Source organism: Macrotis lagotis, chromosome 1, assembly GCF_037893015.1.
Source record: "Macrotis lagotis isolate mMagLag1 chromosome 1, bilby.v1.9.chrom.fasta, whole genome shotgun sequence".
NCBI classification, from domain to species: Eukaryota; Metazoa; Chordata; class Mammalia; order Peramelemorphia; family Peramelidae; genus Macrotis; species Macrotis lagotis.
In genome coordinates, this window is record NC_133658.1 from 164,554,188 (window position 1) to 164,570,371 (window position 16,184).

At 35.8% G+C, this 16,184-nt stretch overlaps 1 protein-coding gene across 1 annotated transcript; it reads left to right on the forward strand.

Moving 5' to 3' along the window:
* Positions 1-3,943: 3,943 nt before the first annotated feature.
* Positions 3,944-15,463, forward strand: CD93 (CD93 molecule). Its single transcript, XM_074209328.1, has one exon. The coding sequence runs from the start codon at positions 4,265-4,267 to the stop codon at positions 6,257-6,259; it is 1,995 nt and encodes a 664-aa protein (XP_074065429.1). The 5' UTR covers positions 3,944-4,264; the 3' UTR covers positions 6,260-15,463.
* The last annotated feature ends 721 nt before the right edge of the window (positions 15,464-16,184 follow it).

Here is a 16,184-nt window from a genome sequence, read left to right on the forward strand (position 1 = left end):
ATCTTAACTTAAAATAGCCTACATATTTCCTCCTATAATCAAAGGAGTTTAGAATTAGAAGGTCATCTAATTCAATTACCTCATTTAAAATATGAAAAAAATTGAGTCTCAAAGGGACTAAATGGCTTGTCCCAGGTCATACACTTCATAAGTAAAAGAGGTGAGATTAGAATCCAGGTTTTCTGACTTTCTGTCCAGTACTCTTTCTACTACATCTGCTTTGGAGACTGGGAATGTAACCTATACATTTAGATATGCAGGTGCTAGATGAATGAAAGATAGCAATAAAATTAAAAAGAAAAAAAGGTTCTATCCATTTGAGTTAAATTATTTCTTTTGAATTGATGTTCAATTGATAACATCTACCTTTATTCAAAATTGGGTCTTGGAACTTTTCATAGTAATTAGATCATTTTATTTTAATTTTATAATGCTGTCCAAATATAGTAAAATTATCTTGGCAACTTTTTTGAGCTAGTAAAAAAAACCTTACTATTTATGAACAATGCCCATATCAATGATTTTAAAAAAGATTTAAGAGCTTGCACTTGATCTACAGAGACAACAACTGAGAGTTTCATGTTTAAAATGAGAGCCCATGAAAATATCCATCCTCCCTTGTTACTTGTTGAATTTCTGGTGCTGACAGATCCCTCGCATTGTCATTTGCATTTCTCTTTATTTATGCTAGTCAATACCTACCTGAATACCCAGGAATTCCCTATATAGACACACCCTTGCGCACACACACACACACACACACACACACACACACACACACGCACATAAATGTATATGTGTACATATACCTTCATAATAAATATTTTGTCTAAATCTCCATTATTATAAATATATACTTAATATAATAATTTCTGAATATATTAGTAATTTATAAATAAATAATTAAAATTTATAATTAAAATATACTCAAATAATTTATAACTATTGAACTCAATCATATAAGAAGTATTTATATGGATAATAAAATCTCAAAGAAATAAAGTTAAAGCTATTGAAAAATCAGTTAGCATGACCAGAAACAGTTTAATAAACATCCTTTTCCCTTTGGTGAAAAGGAACCTTTTCTTGCCCAGAAACATTGCCAGACTGGGGAGGAGCTGAAATGGGGAGCCTTTAGTTTTCAATAATAGACTGTCTCAAGAAAAGAACAATAGGCCTTATATGTAATGAATACTAAGGCTGGACAAGGAAAAGCATATTTTTCAATCATTTTGTCTGTTACAATTCTATAGATGAAGTCTAAGTTTTATCTTCATCTTCTTATGCTCTATTCCTCGGAATCAGAACTAGCAAGTATGATTATGTTGAAAAGTTAGAAAACAGAAGGGAGCATGAGCTAAATGTAGCAATAATAAGGACTAGCATTTAGAGGATGTTTGGTTACAAAATACCTTACATGGGTTATTTCATTTTTTTCCCTTCACAACTCTTCTAAGAAGGCAGAAGCACTGAATTCCTAATTTTTTTGTACAATGTTTAATAAATGATAACTATTTAATAAATTATTTCTTGAGTAGTCAATAAACTGAGGCTCTAAAGTAATTTGCTTCAGGTCACACAATAAGTGGTAAGAGACAGCGTATATTTGTACTCCCAAGTCCAGGAAATTACATTGGCTCTCTATTTAAAGACCTGAATGATTCATATTGAATAATCTCTCTGAATAATCAAAACTTACAACTAAAGATCACAATGACCCCTTCTTGGTAAGTAGTAATGTCCAGAAGCAGCTCAGAGCGTTCACTTAGCCCATAAAATAAAATTGAATTTTATCCAAAATTCAATTTTAACAATTGAACCATATTATACTGGATGATTACCTGTCTCTTTTCCCTCTCCACTCCAAAGATCTTCAAACATGTTCCTTCTTGCTCTTTAAAGATCTTTTCTACTTCCTTTATGATACATTCCTGAGCTAGAGGGGTATGAAATGTCAGCACAGGAAGTAGGAGAATTCAGGTAGCTACTATGCAGCAATTTTCCTAGTCCAGGAGGTCAAAGGTGGATTCAGTAGAGGTTGCCAAGATTTGTATGGAAAGAAGCAAAAGTCAGAAAATATATGGGAGTTGGGAAGGGATAAAATAGAACAGGAGTATTACATAATATTTTTCAGCACTGGAGTCAGCTTGGCAAACAAGTTTCTATCTGTTGATCTGCTATATAACATGAGACATGAGAATTCCCTATTCCCTTTCAAGATGAAGATCAAAAAGTTGCACTTCCCATCTCCTACTAAAATTATGTACAGTGTCATTCATTTGATATTTGTTGAATGAGAAAATAAATGAAATGAATTATTACTTGTCTAGCTTGCTCATTGTTTTTAGTCTCTCTTCTTCCTTCCTGTTAGATTTCATTCTGATAAGTAGAGATTAAGATCCTTGGATAAAAAGATCATAGCTAATACCTGACTATAGAAGCCTGCCATTAAAGAAGACCTGATTCAAAATTAATATCAAGTAGTTTGCTAAGTCAGAACTCCTAAAGTGCACTATTGAAGTATACAGCAGAGATTATGGTGACTTTCGTTATGCAAACTCTTTGCACAGTTTTTGTGCACTTCTAAGCTATTAAAACTTAAAACTGTATTAAAACTTTTGGGGCACCCTGCATCATTGAGTAAGCTAAATCAGAATTAAGGCTCTTCATCATTGCTTAACTATTGGGATTAACATGGCATTCTTCTTTTCAAGCAAGAATAATATTAGAGAGAACAATATTTGAATGTTTGAGTGAGGATCTAGGAAATGTAGGGTTTATTTCTCCCTTTTCATACTGTCATTTGTAAATTTATACATATAAATTTATTTTCTTTTAAAATTATTTTCTTTTCTTCCTTTCTCTATCTCTCTCTCTCTCTCTCTCTCTCTCTCTCTCTCTCTCTCTCTCCCTCTCTGTCTCATTTCTTTTTCTTTTTGTTTCTTTGTTTCTTCTCTTTCTCTCTTTCTTTCATGTTGTTTCATGTGGTCTTATTGATCTTGGTTTTCTATAGACCAGAACTGACTGATTCTGACAGGGATGCTTCATACTGAGTTTGCAGGAATATTGGTAGCATCACATATATACATGATTGTTTATGGATACTAAGGCAAAACTGAATCTTTGCTTTTCCTGCCAGACCGACTTGGGGTTGAAATCCAGCTTCAGCATTTAGGGTGTGAGTGTATGTTTGTGGGGGAATTCTTGTAGCAGCTGCCCTATCTTTTGTCTACAAGATCCTAAATTGACCACAAAGTTTTGACATCTGAGTTGAAGTCATAAGTTTTAAGCCCAAAGAAGATCAAGCCCAAGAGACTTTTTTTCCCCTTGCCAACATGTTTGTTTGTCAAACAACCTGTTTCCTCTAGACTTAATAAACTGGATTCTGACAGCTTTGCATACTGCCTACGTAATCCAATTTAGTTTAAGATCCATAAACGGCTTGGGACAGTGTTTGGAATTCAGACATTCCCACGGCCCAATTCCTATTTAGAGATTTGTTTCTCTATTTAAAGTTCCTGGAGGGAATGAATGATAAAATTTTCAATGTTAATTGAGAACATGAGATATGTAAAAGAAATGTTTTGTTCTTTCCCGAAAAGGTTGAAATCAGATTATTCGTGTCATTAGGTCCCAAGATCTCAGGGCAATTTCTTTTCCCCTCATCCCAACCCCTCTCTTCCTACTGGGGTGCAGTGGTCGTTTGTGAATCAAAAGGCTGTTTTTTAAATACTATTATGGGTTAATAGAAGTCCCTCCAATGAGCATGAATTCTAAGTTCTTTACCCAAAAAAAGCCCTATTCAGATAGCAGCATGCCAGTCCAGTTTCCTCATGCAGATGGGAAAGAAAATGAAGCCAAAATAAAGTATACAGTATCTCTGGGTTACAACCCCCCCCCCCCCCTTCAGTGAAGCTTTGCCACAGGACTTAGCTAGGGACAAAGAGAGGCTGAGTGAGTAGCTCCACTCGGGAACAACAAAGTCATGAAGGCAGCAGGAGTCATACAACTGCTCTCTACAGGAAGCCCCCGTCTCCGGTGAGAAATAAGAAACACAACAGCCACAGGATGCGCCTTGGGTCAAGGGGACGTGAAACACCAGCTGCCTTTTGGTTCTCCTTTGTGTTCAGAGTGGATGAGTCTGCCCCTTTTTAGATCCCATCTCTCCAGCTGGGGACTGAGATAGGAGCTCCAGAAGTGGGAGCAGAGGCAGCAGCCGCCGGTCTGACCCTCGTTTCTTGCTGAGAGAAAGCTGGGAGGCAAGATGGGGAGCGCCTTGGTCCCACTGATCCTACTGCTGCTCAGCCAGATGCTGTCCAGCCCTGGGTCCTGGGCCAGGGCCATCGAGGAAGAGGAGGAGGGGGAGGCGGCGGCTGTGTGTGCCGGGACTGCTTGCTACACGGCCCACTGGGGCAAGCTCAGCGCCGCCGAGGCCCAGCTTGCCTGCAGCACCAACGGGGGGAACCTGGCCACAGTGAAGAGTGAAGAAGAGGCCCAGCATATCCAAGAAGCCCTGGCCCAGCTGCCTGACAAGGAGGCCCCGGGCCGTGCTATCAAATTCTGGATCGGCCTTCAACGCGATAAGAGCAAGTGCATGGACCCCAGTCACCCACTGAAGGGCTTCAGCTGGGTGGGAGGTGCAGGCAACACGACCTACTCCAACTGGTATAAGGAGCCCATGAGCACCTGCATCTCCAAGCGCTGCGCCTCCCTCCTGGTGGAGCTCTCATCATCCTCTCTAGCTGCTGCCCACTCAGTCCCCAAGTGGTCGGAAGGTCTATGTGGTTCACATGGTTCACCGGGCAGGAACATCGAGGGCTATGTGTGCAAGTTCAGTTTCAAAGGTATGTGCCACCCTGTAGCTCTTGGGGGGCCAGGGGAGGTGACTTACACAACGCCCTTTGGGGCCACTAGCACCTCCCTGGCTGCTGTGCCTTTTGCCTCAGCAGCTAATGTGAACTGTGAGGATGGAGGTGAAAAAAGAAGCCACTACCTCGTGTGCAAAGAACGAAGCCCCAACCTGTTTGACTGGGGCACCCCAGGACCTTTCTGCACCTCCCCGAATCATGGCTGCGCCTTCAACAATGGCGGCTGCCAGCAGGAGTGCTTGGAGGGGGGTGATGGCTCCTTTCTCTGTGGCTGCCGGCCTGGGTTTCGTCTTCTAGACGACCTGGTGTCCTGCATCCCTCGAGACCCTTGTCATCCCAACCCATGCAGGGGAAAGGCCAAGTGCAGGCCCGGGGGAGGCCATGGTCAGCACCACGAGTGTCAGTGTCCTCCGGGCTTCAAACCCACTCCAAACCGACTGGACTGTGATGATGTGGATGAGTGCAGTATATTCCCATGTGCCCACACCTGTGTCAACACTGCAGGGAGCTTCTACTGCACCTGTCACTCAGGTTATGAGCCCCAAGGCTATCAAGGACTGGAATGCTGGGATGTGGATGAGTGTGCTAGAAACCCCTCCCCCTGTTCACAGATTTGCACCAATACTGTAGGCTCCTTTCAATGCGGCTGCAAAACTGGCTACAAGGTTACTGGGGAAAATGGGACCCAGTGCCAGGATGTGAATGAATGTGAGGAGGGGGAAGACCCCTGTAAAGGCCCCTGCCGTAACGTACCAGGTTCCTATTTCTGTGACTGCAATCCAGGATGGAATGTAGGACCCGATGGTGTCTCCTGTGTTGTCAACCACACCAGAACAGGTATTCCAGGTGACGGTCACCAGGAGAAAGATGAGAAGGACGTGGACAAGAAGAAAGAAATGGAGAATGAGGAAGAGGAAAAGGAGAAATTAAAAGAGAACAGTAGTTCTTCTCCCTCAGTCTTGGACACAACCAAGAGACCTGAGGCCACCTCAGGAGCTAGTTCTCCCTACAATGTGGCAACTACAATGGGAGGACCTTCCCAAGAGACTAATCCTCCTATCACACAGGACCCTACATTCAGTAGGAAACCAAGAATCGAGCTGATTTCCAGAGACAACTTCACAATGATCTCCACTGATGAAGGATCTCAGAAAGGAGAATCCTTGGCAAATGGGAGGGATGGTGACACTGATGGTCAGAAATTGCTCCTGTTTTATATCTTGGGGACAGTAGCAGTCACCTTGCTTCTTCTGGCTATGGTCCTGGGGTTAGTGTTCTATCGAAAGAAGAAAGCAAAAAGGACAAAGAAGATCCCTCAGAATGCAGCTGACAGCTACTCCTGGGTCCCTGAGCAATCTGAGAACAGGGCAATAGAAAATAAGCACAGGTAAAGCCTGGCAACCTGTAGGGAGGAGATGGAGGCAAAGGAAGCCAGCAAAGGGAAGGCGGGAGGCGGTGGGGGGGGGAGGTTCTTATTATGAAGTTGTGAAGTCAGGAGACAAAGTTACCACAATCAATGAACAATTCATCAGAACAGTGTTTTAAAATAAACTGCTAGGGTATTATGGATATTTTGATATATGTGCATACATGTAAAGAATATATGAATGTATATACATAGCTCTTTGGGTATATGTATGCATACATAATAAGAATGGACTTCAATACCTATACTCATGGATTATGGACAATGAGAACATTTGCAAGACAATCTATATTTTTATTCTATTGTCATCATTGACATTAAATGACAATTTAAAATAATATATAGTCAGGTATATATATGTATATAAGCATATATATATACACAAATGTGTATATATATGAATATATACACATGCATCATATATCAACATGATTTTCAAGTTTGGAACTAGAATCAAAGCAAACAATAGTAAATCTGTGCTCTGGGGGCATTCTTTTTGCGTGTCAATTCTCTTCAAAGCAGATGATTTGAACTTAACATCTATTTCTTATGAGTGAGCAACATACATAGTATCTTTAAAACCAGGGATAGGGTTTGTGGGAAACTGGATACTATGTTGTTGCATAAATGTTTCATGAATATCAGCAATGGTTGTCCATTGTCCATTTTATGTTCTATTTGGGATTAAATGATTTTTTTTTCAAACAGCACTTTGCTATGTTTCTCATGTGAAGAGGGAAAAGGACACTGGATGGACTAGGAGAAATTTTATATTAAAGGAATTCTATTTTGAAGCTGTTCTTTTCAGTAGTCTATTAGAAAAAAAATCAGTTGGATGAAAACCATGAATTCTTTTTATAACAAAAGAAATAGGTCAGATAGTTGGTAATGAAGAGGGCATTTAACTGATACTGCCTGCGTTTTCTTTCTGAACTTTATATTCATGGGTTGGATATTGAAGAAACTCACTTAGATGGGTACACATGAAAGGAATTCTCTTAGTAGCTAAGTCTTTAGAAGTCAGGATTTCTCCTTCCTAAGTTGTTGATTTTAATGTGATTCAGAAACCTATGTTTTGGGGAAAATAGCACAAGTTATTTTAGGTGAATTAAAGGTGCTATAATTTTTTAAATGTTTCCCTAAAAGTCTAAAGAAAGAAAAATAAAAAAAAGATCCAATTAAGCAATGCCTCTGGGAAATAGCCAGATCTGGCTAAGCATCTACCATGTCAGATACTGTCCCATTGTCTTCAGAAAACACTGAAGTCATGTGGCAGCAAGATTTATTAGATTTGAACTTAATTACAGTGTTCAGTTACAGGATTAATTAAGGCTGAGAACACAAATATCAGTGAATGTGGCTTGGCAAAAGGGATAAAATATCAGGATTCCTTGAATATCCTGTCAAAGGGATCTAAAGAACCACTCCTTTTTGATTAAGCCTTGACTGTAGTTGCCCAGATAAATGATTCACCTGGGAGAAGAACATTCTTTTCATATTTTTCCCCTCCTTTGAGCTTGGGGCTGTTTTGGTTATTGAAATTCAACTGAATTTGCATAATGTGTATACATCTGTGTGCACTTGGGGTAGGTGAGTGGATGCTGTCAACTTCATGGCTGGGATAAGAATTCATTTTGGGAAATGAGATAGATTCCCAGGGAATTTTCTCAAAAGTGAATGGAAGAAATGTTGGTTCTAGTTGATGGAGAGTAAAATGAACTCTCTCTCTCTCTCTCTCTCTCTCTCTCTCTCTCTCTCTCTCTCTCTCTCTCTCTCTCCCCTCTCTCTTCTCTTCTCTTTCTCCCTCTTTTTCTCTTTCTCTCTCTCTTTCTCTTTCTGTTAGGAAATCATAATACAATTGAAAAACCTAATAGCAAGATTTCTGTTTACCACTAATGAAAAACATAATTAAAAATAGATCAAAGGTATGGGGAAAAACTAGGGAGATAAAGAAAAACAAACAAATAAAAACCTAAATCTTGCCTTCCTTTCTTAGCAGGTGGCTTTTTTCTCCATCAACTTTCTGCCACTTCTTTATAGCCAATGGAATATATCTAGGTATATATATATATATATATATATATATATATATATATATATATATATACACATACCTAGCTTGATTTTATAATTTCATTTAACCTTGTTCAATTCCATAAGGCAGTATAAATGATAGCATGTATAAGGGTAAATTGTAAGTATTTGAGATTAGCTATAAAAATAGAGCATATTAATTATAATTTGTGGTGAATATTGTAGTCAGGAAGTGTTGAACAATAATGAAGAATGAAATCAGGTAGAAGATTAGGGTGGAGGTTCCGGATAATCTAATGGTATTGTAGGGTTTCCTATATAAATTTTTGCTACATTTTATTCTTTTACTACCTTAGTTTTATCAGCTGTAATGACAGATATTCTGATACAATGAAAGAATTGTTTATGAAAAACATTACCTGAAAAGAAAACTTATATAGGATAACTATTTCAAAGCAGATGTAATTTATAAACCTGATATTTTAAAATGTACCAGTTGAAAAGGTTTTCCTCCATATTGCACCAAAATGTTCAGAATTTTGCTTCTTAATGCTTGTCTGCTTTGGATATTAGATTAGACTCCTAATTATTAGGAGTTATTTGAGCATTTGACAGAGATATAATGTGTTGCTTGGGGACATCTTGTTGCCTTAGGAGAAGGAATTGAGAAATTGACACTCTCTTAAGACATTTCAAAATTATTTTCCTATTTCTAGGCATAATATGTTTTAACATCCCTTCATATTTTACACAAGATCACTAATTTTAAAGGTCATGAAGAGTTGCAGTAATCCATGGGTAGTCCATAAGTCAAATAAAGGACCTGAAGAGTAAAATTACTTATAATTTATTATAATATTGATGGAAATTTCTAGCTTTTATTTTTCGAGAAGGAAAACCAAGGGAGAGGATGAGAAAGGAAGATTAATTTTATGTTGTGCTTCCAAAGATAATTTAAGATGGTTTGGTTTGTAGGCCACTGAGATTTCTATTCATTTTGGTTTGGGTCAGTCCAATCCTTCCAGGTTTTTGCCAATATTTTATTGTCAAGCTGCATTTGACAGTTGCTACAGCCACTTAGCACAAACTGACCTTGGTAAGAAAGATTTTAGTCATTTGAATGCAAAATTAATAGTTTGATAATTCAACTATTGAAAGCACTAAAATAGATTCTGTAGTCATGTTAGAATGAACATCCAATTCAATAACTGTACCTGTGGGGCATTTCAAAATCTTGATGTTATAATTTGGAAATAATGACATTCATTATACAATGAAAGGTTTTTTATTGAGAGTCTTATCAAATTAAGAGCTTTGATTAAGCTCCTAGAAGGTTTTTGAATTTACTGTAATGAATTATGTACTCAGTTGTTATTGAGAATTATATTAAATTCATTTTTGTAAAATATGGAAAATTATATCAGGCCACCCATTTTCTGATCTTCAGGTCAGAGGCTAATTTAATCCAAATATATAGATAGAAGTCTTCCAAAGGTTTCTATGAGGGTGGGTAAATCCATCTCTATTAGTCTGGTAGAGTTAAAGGGGGAGAATAGACTACCTCAAAGACCATATTCATTATGCTTCACTTCGATTATTTAACAATTAACTAACATCATGAATGTTCTATCACTAAAAAATAAATTGGATTAACAACCCCAGGGCTAGAAGAAATCAAGCAACAGAATTATTAAAATTATGTTTTGAACCTAAATAGATGCAGTTTCTCCTCTTCTCATTTCTTTACCCATTTTTGTGATTTCATAAAAATCTGCATTTGAGTAGGAAAGCAGTGAAATAGGGAAGGGAAACACTGTGAGACATTAACTGGATTTGAACAAACATTTCAGAATTTTATATAGTCATTGATCTATATTGATATCAAAGTGATTTCAATTGAAGAAACAGATTAGGTGCCTTCAGTGTGTCATTAACTGTGACCCAATCATGAAAAATTAGCGGACAGGCCATAGTGAACAAAATTTTTCAGTTCTATCAAACTCTAAAATTATTTCTACTCTATATAACTAACACATTTTGTAATCTTACTAAGTCATAGTGAGTATACTAAGGTCAGATACTTGTGTCTTCTAAGACTGATGATCCTGGAAGTAGAAGGGAGGGGTCTAGAGATACAAAATTGTTACTAGAATAGACACCTAATTCAGCAAAATGATTTAAAGGCAAAAGGGAACCATATTTGGTTCCTGACTTCAGTTTATCAGTCATCTCTCTTAAATCTATGATTTTATATATTGCGCGATGCATGTGTGTGTGTCTATTTTATTCCAAACTGCATTAAGTGGATGATTTAAGTAATTCTGATTTCAGGCAGGGATCTAAGATTAATTCTAGCCCCAGGATTCCATGATTCTCTGATATATAAAAAAAGAAGGGGAAGATTGTAAATAATTATAATTTTAACATAGATTTCTGTTTAATTAAACATAAAATGTTTACTTTTGAACAAAAATAAAGTATCTGTGCAAATAGAGGTTATGTCCTTTCATTATGAGTACATAGTAAAGCTTTGGAGAGCAGGAATTTAAATAATATTCATTTTTGTATCCTCAGTGCTTATCCCAGTACCTTTCACAAATTGAGCTCTTATGTTGACCATTTGTTGGACTAGTATTCACAATTTTCCCCTTAATGAAAATGTGCTATTGAAGTACCTTCTCCCTTCATTTAATACCATCTTATTTGTAAGAAACCTCAATGCTTTATTGTAAGAGCTTTCAAAAAGGAATATGGGTATTACATTTAGGTACTTATGGTCTCAGCACTTACCTGCACATGGATATTTCATAATAATAACTCAGAGACTGAAATTGAATGAAAACATCAGTGTAATCCCAAAGAAACACTATGGTCCCTTTAGCTCATGTAGGAAAACCCCTTTGTATTTTTTCCTTCTTTGGTTTTCCATTGTATAATGAAAAAAACAGGAAAGCACTACTGTCTAGTAGCTGTAAATGCTTTTTAACAGACTGTACCTATTTCCTTCACTTTTTACAATGAAAGAAATGGTGCCTTCAACCTAGGAATTTGAGAAAAAAAAGAGATAAGCTTTGTAAGCACTCTTCCTTCTGGTCACAAGTCAAATTGTTGAAATGTAGAAATCTTTTACAATTTATTTCAGTTGGTATCTGTCAATTTAGTAATAATAAGAACACTTAGTATCCACTTGAGGATAAGGTAGCCATTTTTTCACACAAGATTCCTGACTTTTGTCATCTCTTGAAAGATTTTTCTTCTGTAATAAATTTTATTTTGGTCTCTGTTGTATATAGGGAATAGTAATCCTTTATAGCTTTGTTAATCTTATCTGCCAGGTGGGAAGGATTTCCTTCACTTACCTCAACAGATTTTACTGCTCATTATCTCTTTAAAATGATTTTTGTGCCATTTTGACTTAATCTTGAATGAAAGACACAAAATATCTTGATTCAGTTCTATCTGAAATCATTGAGAATGGTAATAATTAAACTAAAGATTTTTTTTTAATGTATATTTGGACATGCTTAGCTATACAATGCAGGGTCTATTTTCTGTGTAAAGGGGAAATCTATGCATAAATACTTTACTAGTTGGGACAAAAACTACTTGAATCATGTGCAATTCAACAGAGACAATACTAATCCAGTGAAAGCATATATCATCTTTTTTAACTTTTAATAATCAGCCTTTTTTCTTATAATTGCAAATATAAAGTTGACCATGCCTTCTGTTGCCAATATAGACTAATAAAATTGAAAATAAATGTGTTGTGGACTTGATTTAATATATTTGAAAAGACTATTGGAATTCAATGCAAAGTTATAATTTATGTTAAAACCCCAAAACATTGATAGTCATTTCATATGGTATGATAAACTTGGTTCCGAAGCTGCCATTCCTGAACAACATCCTATACCTCTGCCTTTTACTTAGGGTACCGCTTATAATTCATATTTCTAAAAAAAAATTAAAAGACCTAAGCACTTCTGAACTGATTTGCACCAATTCCATAAATTAATTCAATATCCTGATCCTTATTTTATGGTTAAGGAAATTAATCGAGAGGAGAAAAGTCATCATCATATATCATGATAGTATAATTAAAAAATCTTAGGGAATCAGATAATAAACTAATTGAAAGAATTGATAGCTTCAACAAAGAAACAGGAAACCAAATAAATCCCCTTAAGTCAATAGAATTTATATATAGCAATAACAAATACAGATGAGAATAATAAAAGGAGAAGTCATGTTCACCAGATCTACAAAATTCAAAAAACATCTGGAAGTCAGTCTACCAAAGTACACTCAATACCTGTATGGATACAATTTTAAGAGGGTCTTTAAAGAACTAAATAATTTACATAATTGGAGAAATATTCAGTGCTTGTGACTGAGCCATGTCAATATTACAAAAAATAACAAATTACTGAAATGGATCAAGGCAATAGAATAAAAAAAGAAATATCAGAAATAGCTGAACTCACTACTGCTATATATAATAAACCCTAAACTGACCATCACAATTGACAAGAATATATAGGAAAACTGGACAGCAATCTAACATAAATTAGATTTAGACTAGCATCTTGTCCCATATGCCATAATAAATTCAAAATGGATACATGGTCTTGATATTAAAGGGCATATAATTTAAAAAATTGAAGAGAACTAGATCAGACACCTTCCACAGACATGGCTATGAAACAAAATATTAATTAAACAAAAGATAAGTGTGATTACAGACATACAATATATAAATTTCAATTTCACAAAATTACAAAGCTTTTCTACAAATAAAAATAATGTGCCTAGGATAAAATAATGTGCCTAGGAATTCTTTGAAACAAATATCTCTGATGAGAGTTTAATATCCAAGATATATAAGTAGCTGGATGAAGTGGATAAAAGATTGGACCTATGTTTAAAATCAGACTCAGATACATAATAGTTGCACGACTTAGAGCGAGCCATTTAACTTCTGTCTTCTTCAGTTTCCTCATCTTTAAAATGGGAATAATAACAACAATTACTTCCTAAAGTTCTCATAAGGATAACAATGAGATAATATTTAAAACATTATGTAAATACTAGGTTTAATATTATTTAATAGAAATATATAAAATCAAAAGCATTCCCTGGTATATTAGTCAATGAATAAGAACTAGTAGTTTCCAAAAGAATCTCAAACAATAGTTTGAAACAAATGATTTAAAAAACACTTCAAATCACTAATGATAAGAGTACTACCAATCAAAACAACTCTGTGATTCCACCTCACATGCAGAAAATTAGAATGATTGTAAAAAATAGCAGTAGCCATTACTGAATGAGTTCTAGAAAGATGAACACACTAACACATTGTGTGTGAAGCTACATATTTATCTTATTATTTTGGTAAGCAATATAGAATTATTCAAAGAAAGTTCAATGCCCATACCTTTGGACTTAGATATTCTGTCATTAGTCATATACACCAAGGAAGTCAATGTTAAAAAGAAAAAAATCTATATGCATCAAAACATTAATAACAGTACATTTTTTAGTAGAAATAGTTGGAAACTAAATAAATGTCTTTCAATTGGAGCTTGACCAATCAAGTTGTGGTACATAATTAAATACAATATGACTATGTTGGAACAATTGATGAATACAGATAAGTTTGGGATGATTTGATTAAATCAATAGAAAGTGAAAAAAAACACCATGAAAACCATCTATATGATGACCATAATAATAATGCAAATGGCAACAAGAACCATAAAAATGTTAAACTGAATACTTCAAAGTGATCAGACATAAGTTCAATTCAAAGGAAAAGATATGAGAAGTTACCTTCTTCACTTCCATTCAGAGATCAATTGATTACAGGTTTGGAGTATTATAGATTATACATAGAAAAAGTCTGCATGTTGCTTAGTTTTACTGAATTGGTTTTTCCCAATTAAACAAAAAGAGGAGTAGGGAGTGGGAGGAAAATTACATTGCAAAATGCAGATGATGTAAAAATAAGAGATATCAATAAACTATTTTTTTAAAAAGCAAAATCATAGTCAGAATTACACTGAAAATCAAATGCAGACCTGATGTGCCAAATCCAAGATCTTATTGTTATGTAGTTATATAAACTTAGAGCTGTAACTAGGAATTTGTTGCTGGCCTGGGACCAATGCCACAAATCATGTGTGGAAAAAGCAACAGGAAAGGAATAACTTGGGATTGAAGATAAGACTCAAGGATGCAGAGGAGCTCATGTTATGTGGTTGTTTACCATGTTCACTAATTATTCTTGTTAACTAGTTAGCTTGCAAAGAGAGGAAATATACATTTGGAAATAGCAAATGATCTTGAACTAGAGAGCTATGAGTTTACAGTCTTTTTGTAGATGGACTAGTCCCTTTTTTTAGGTTTTTTTTTTTGGCAAGGCAATGGGGTTAAGTGGCTTGTCCAAGGTCAGACAGCTAGGTAATGTAATTGTTAAGTGTCTGAGGCCAGATTTGAACTCAGGTACTCCTAACTCCAGGGCCAGTACTCTATCCACTGTGCCAACTAGCCGCCCCAATGGGCTAGTCCCTTAAGTTCTCGTTACTGCTTTAAAACTCTCCAACACTCTGCGTAAGATATGGGCAAGTTTCTAATCTATGTCATTATATACAACCCCAGAATTTCTACTCTACAGTGAAAATCAGATTTAGGTTAAAGGAAAAAGAAAGGGGGGCACCAAATTCTTTTATTTCTCTACCACTAAAGGATTGCAAATGTTATAAGCATCCTCTAAATTTGGTATCCTGGAGCAAAGTCCTGATCATCCCTATAGCCTTAGTTATATGCTTTAACTGTATCCAAGATCACACATATTTTTTCATTCATTCCATAAGTTCTGAGTCTTTCTGACTAGGAGAGTCAAAGGAAGATATGACAAAGTATGTGTATGATTGCTATCATAATAATAAAAGATAAATAGATAATAGATACATAGACAGATAGATATAGATATAGATATATAAAACACATTTTATACAGGGTGTCCCAAAAATCTTGGTTAGACACATTTAATTTGCTATAACTTTAAACTTGCCCTGTGAGTTTTGGAACAAACTGTATATTTTCTCATTTTAGCCTTTTAACAACACTGCATGGCAGCCACTCCCAATATTTTGGTCTCCATTTTGCATATGAGAAAACTGAGGTTCATAATTGCTTAGTGACTTGCCCAGGGTGACACAACTAGTCTGAGATGCAGTCTTTGAATTGAAATCTGTCTACCAAGGACAGCACTCTATTTATTATGTCACATTGACTCTCTGATTGGAATGGAGATTTTTTTTTATGTTTCTTGCCATATTATCTGGAACATAAAGGGGAAGGAAGGAAAGGAACAACTATTTATTGAGTGCCTACTATGTGTCAGACACTATTTTAAGCACTTTATAAATATTATTTCCTTTAAACCTCACAACAATTCTAGGAGATATTATCCCAGAGGTATTATTACTCCCATTCTATACTTGAAAAACTGGCAGAGACAGGGTGAAGTGACTTTGTCAGAATTACATACTGTCTGAGGCTAAGATTTAACTGACATCTTCTTGACTCCAGGTCCAGATCAGCTACCTCATAGCATAAGGGAAGGACAGAAAATTGTGTTCTTCTTATGATAATAATTAGGAGAAGGCCAGAGGGAGTTGTATACACTTGAAAATGATTTTGTGTTAGGTAATATGTAGTTAGGCAGTATTTTTCACTCTCAGAAAAGCATATTTTCAACTTTACTTCTAACAAGGACATAGGTGAGATTTTTCAGAAAACATACATATGTACAGACAAGTAAATGAGGAAACACATCAATAACCTTC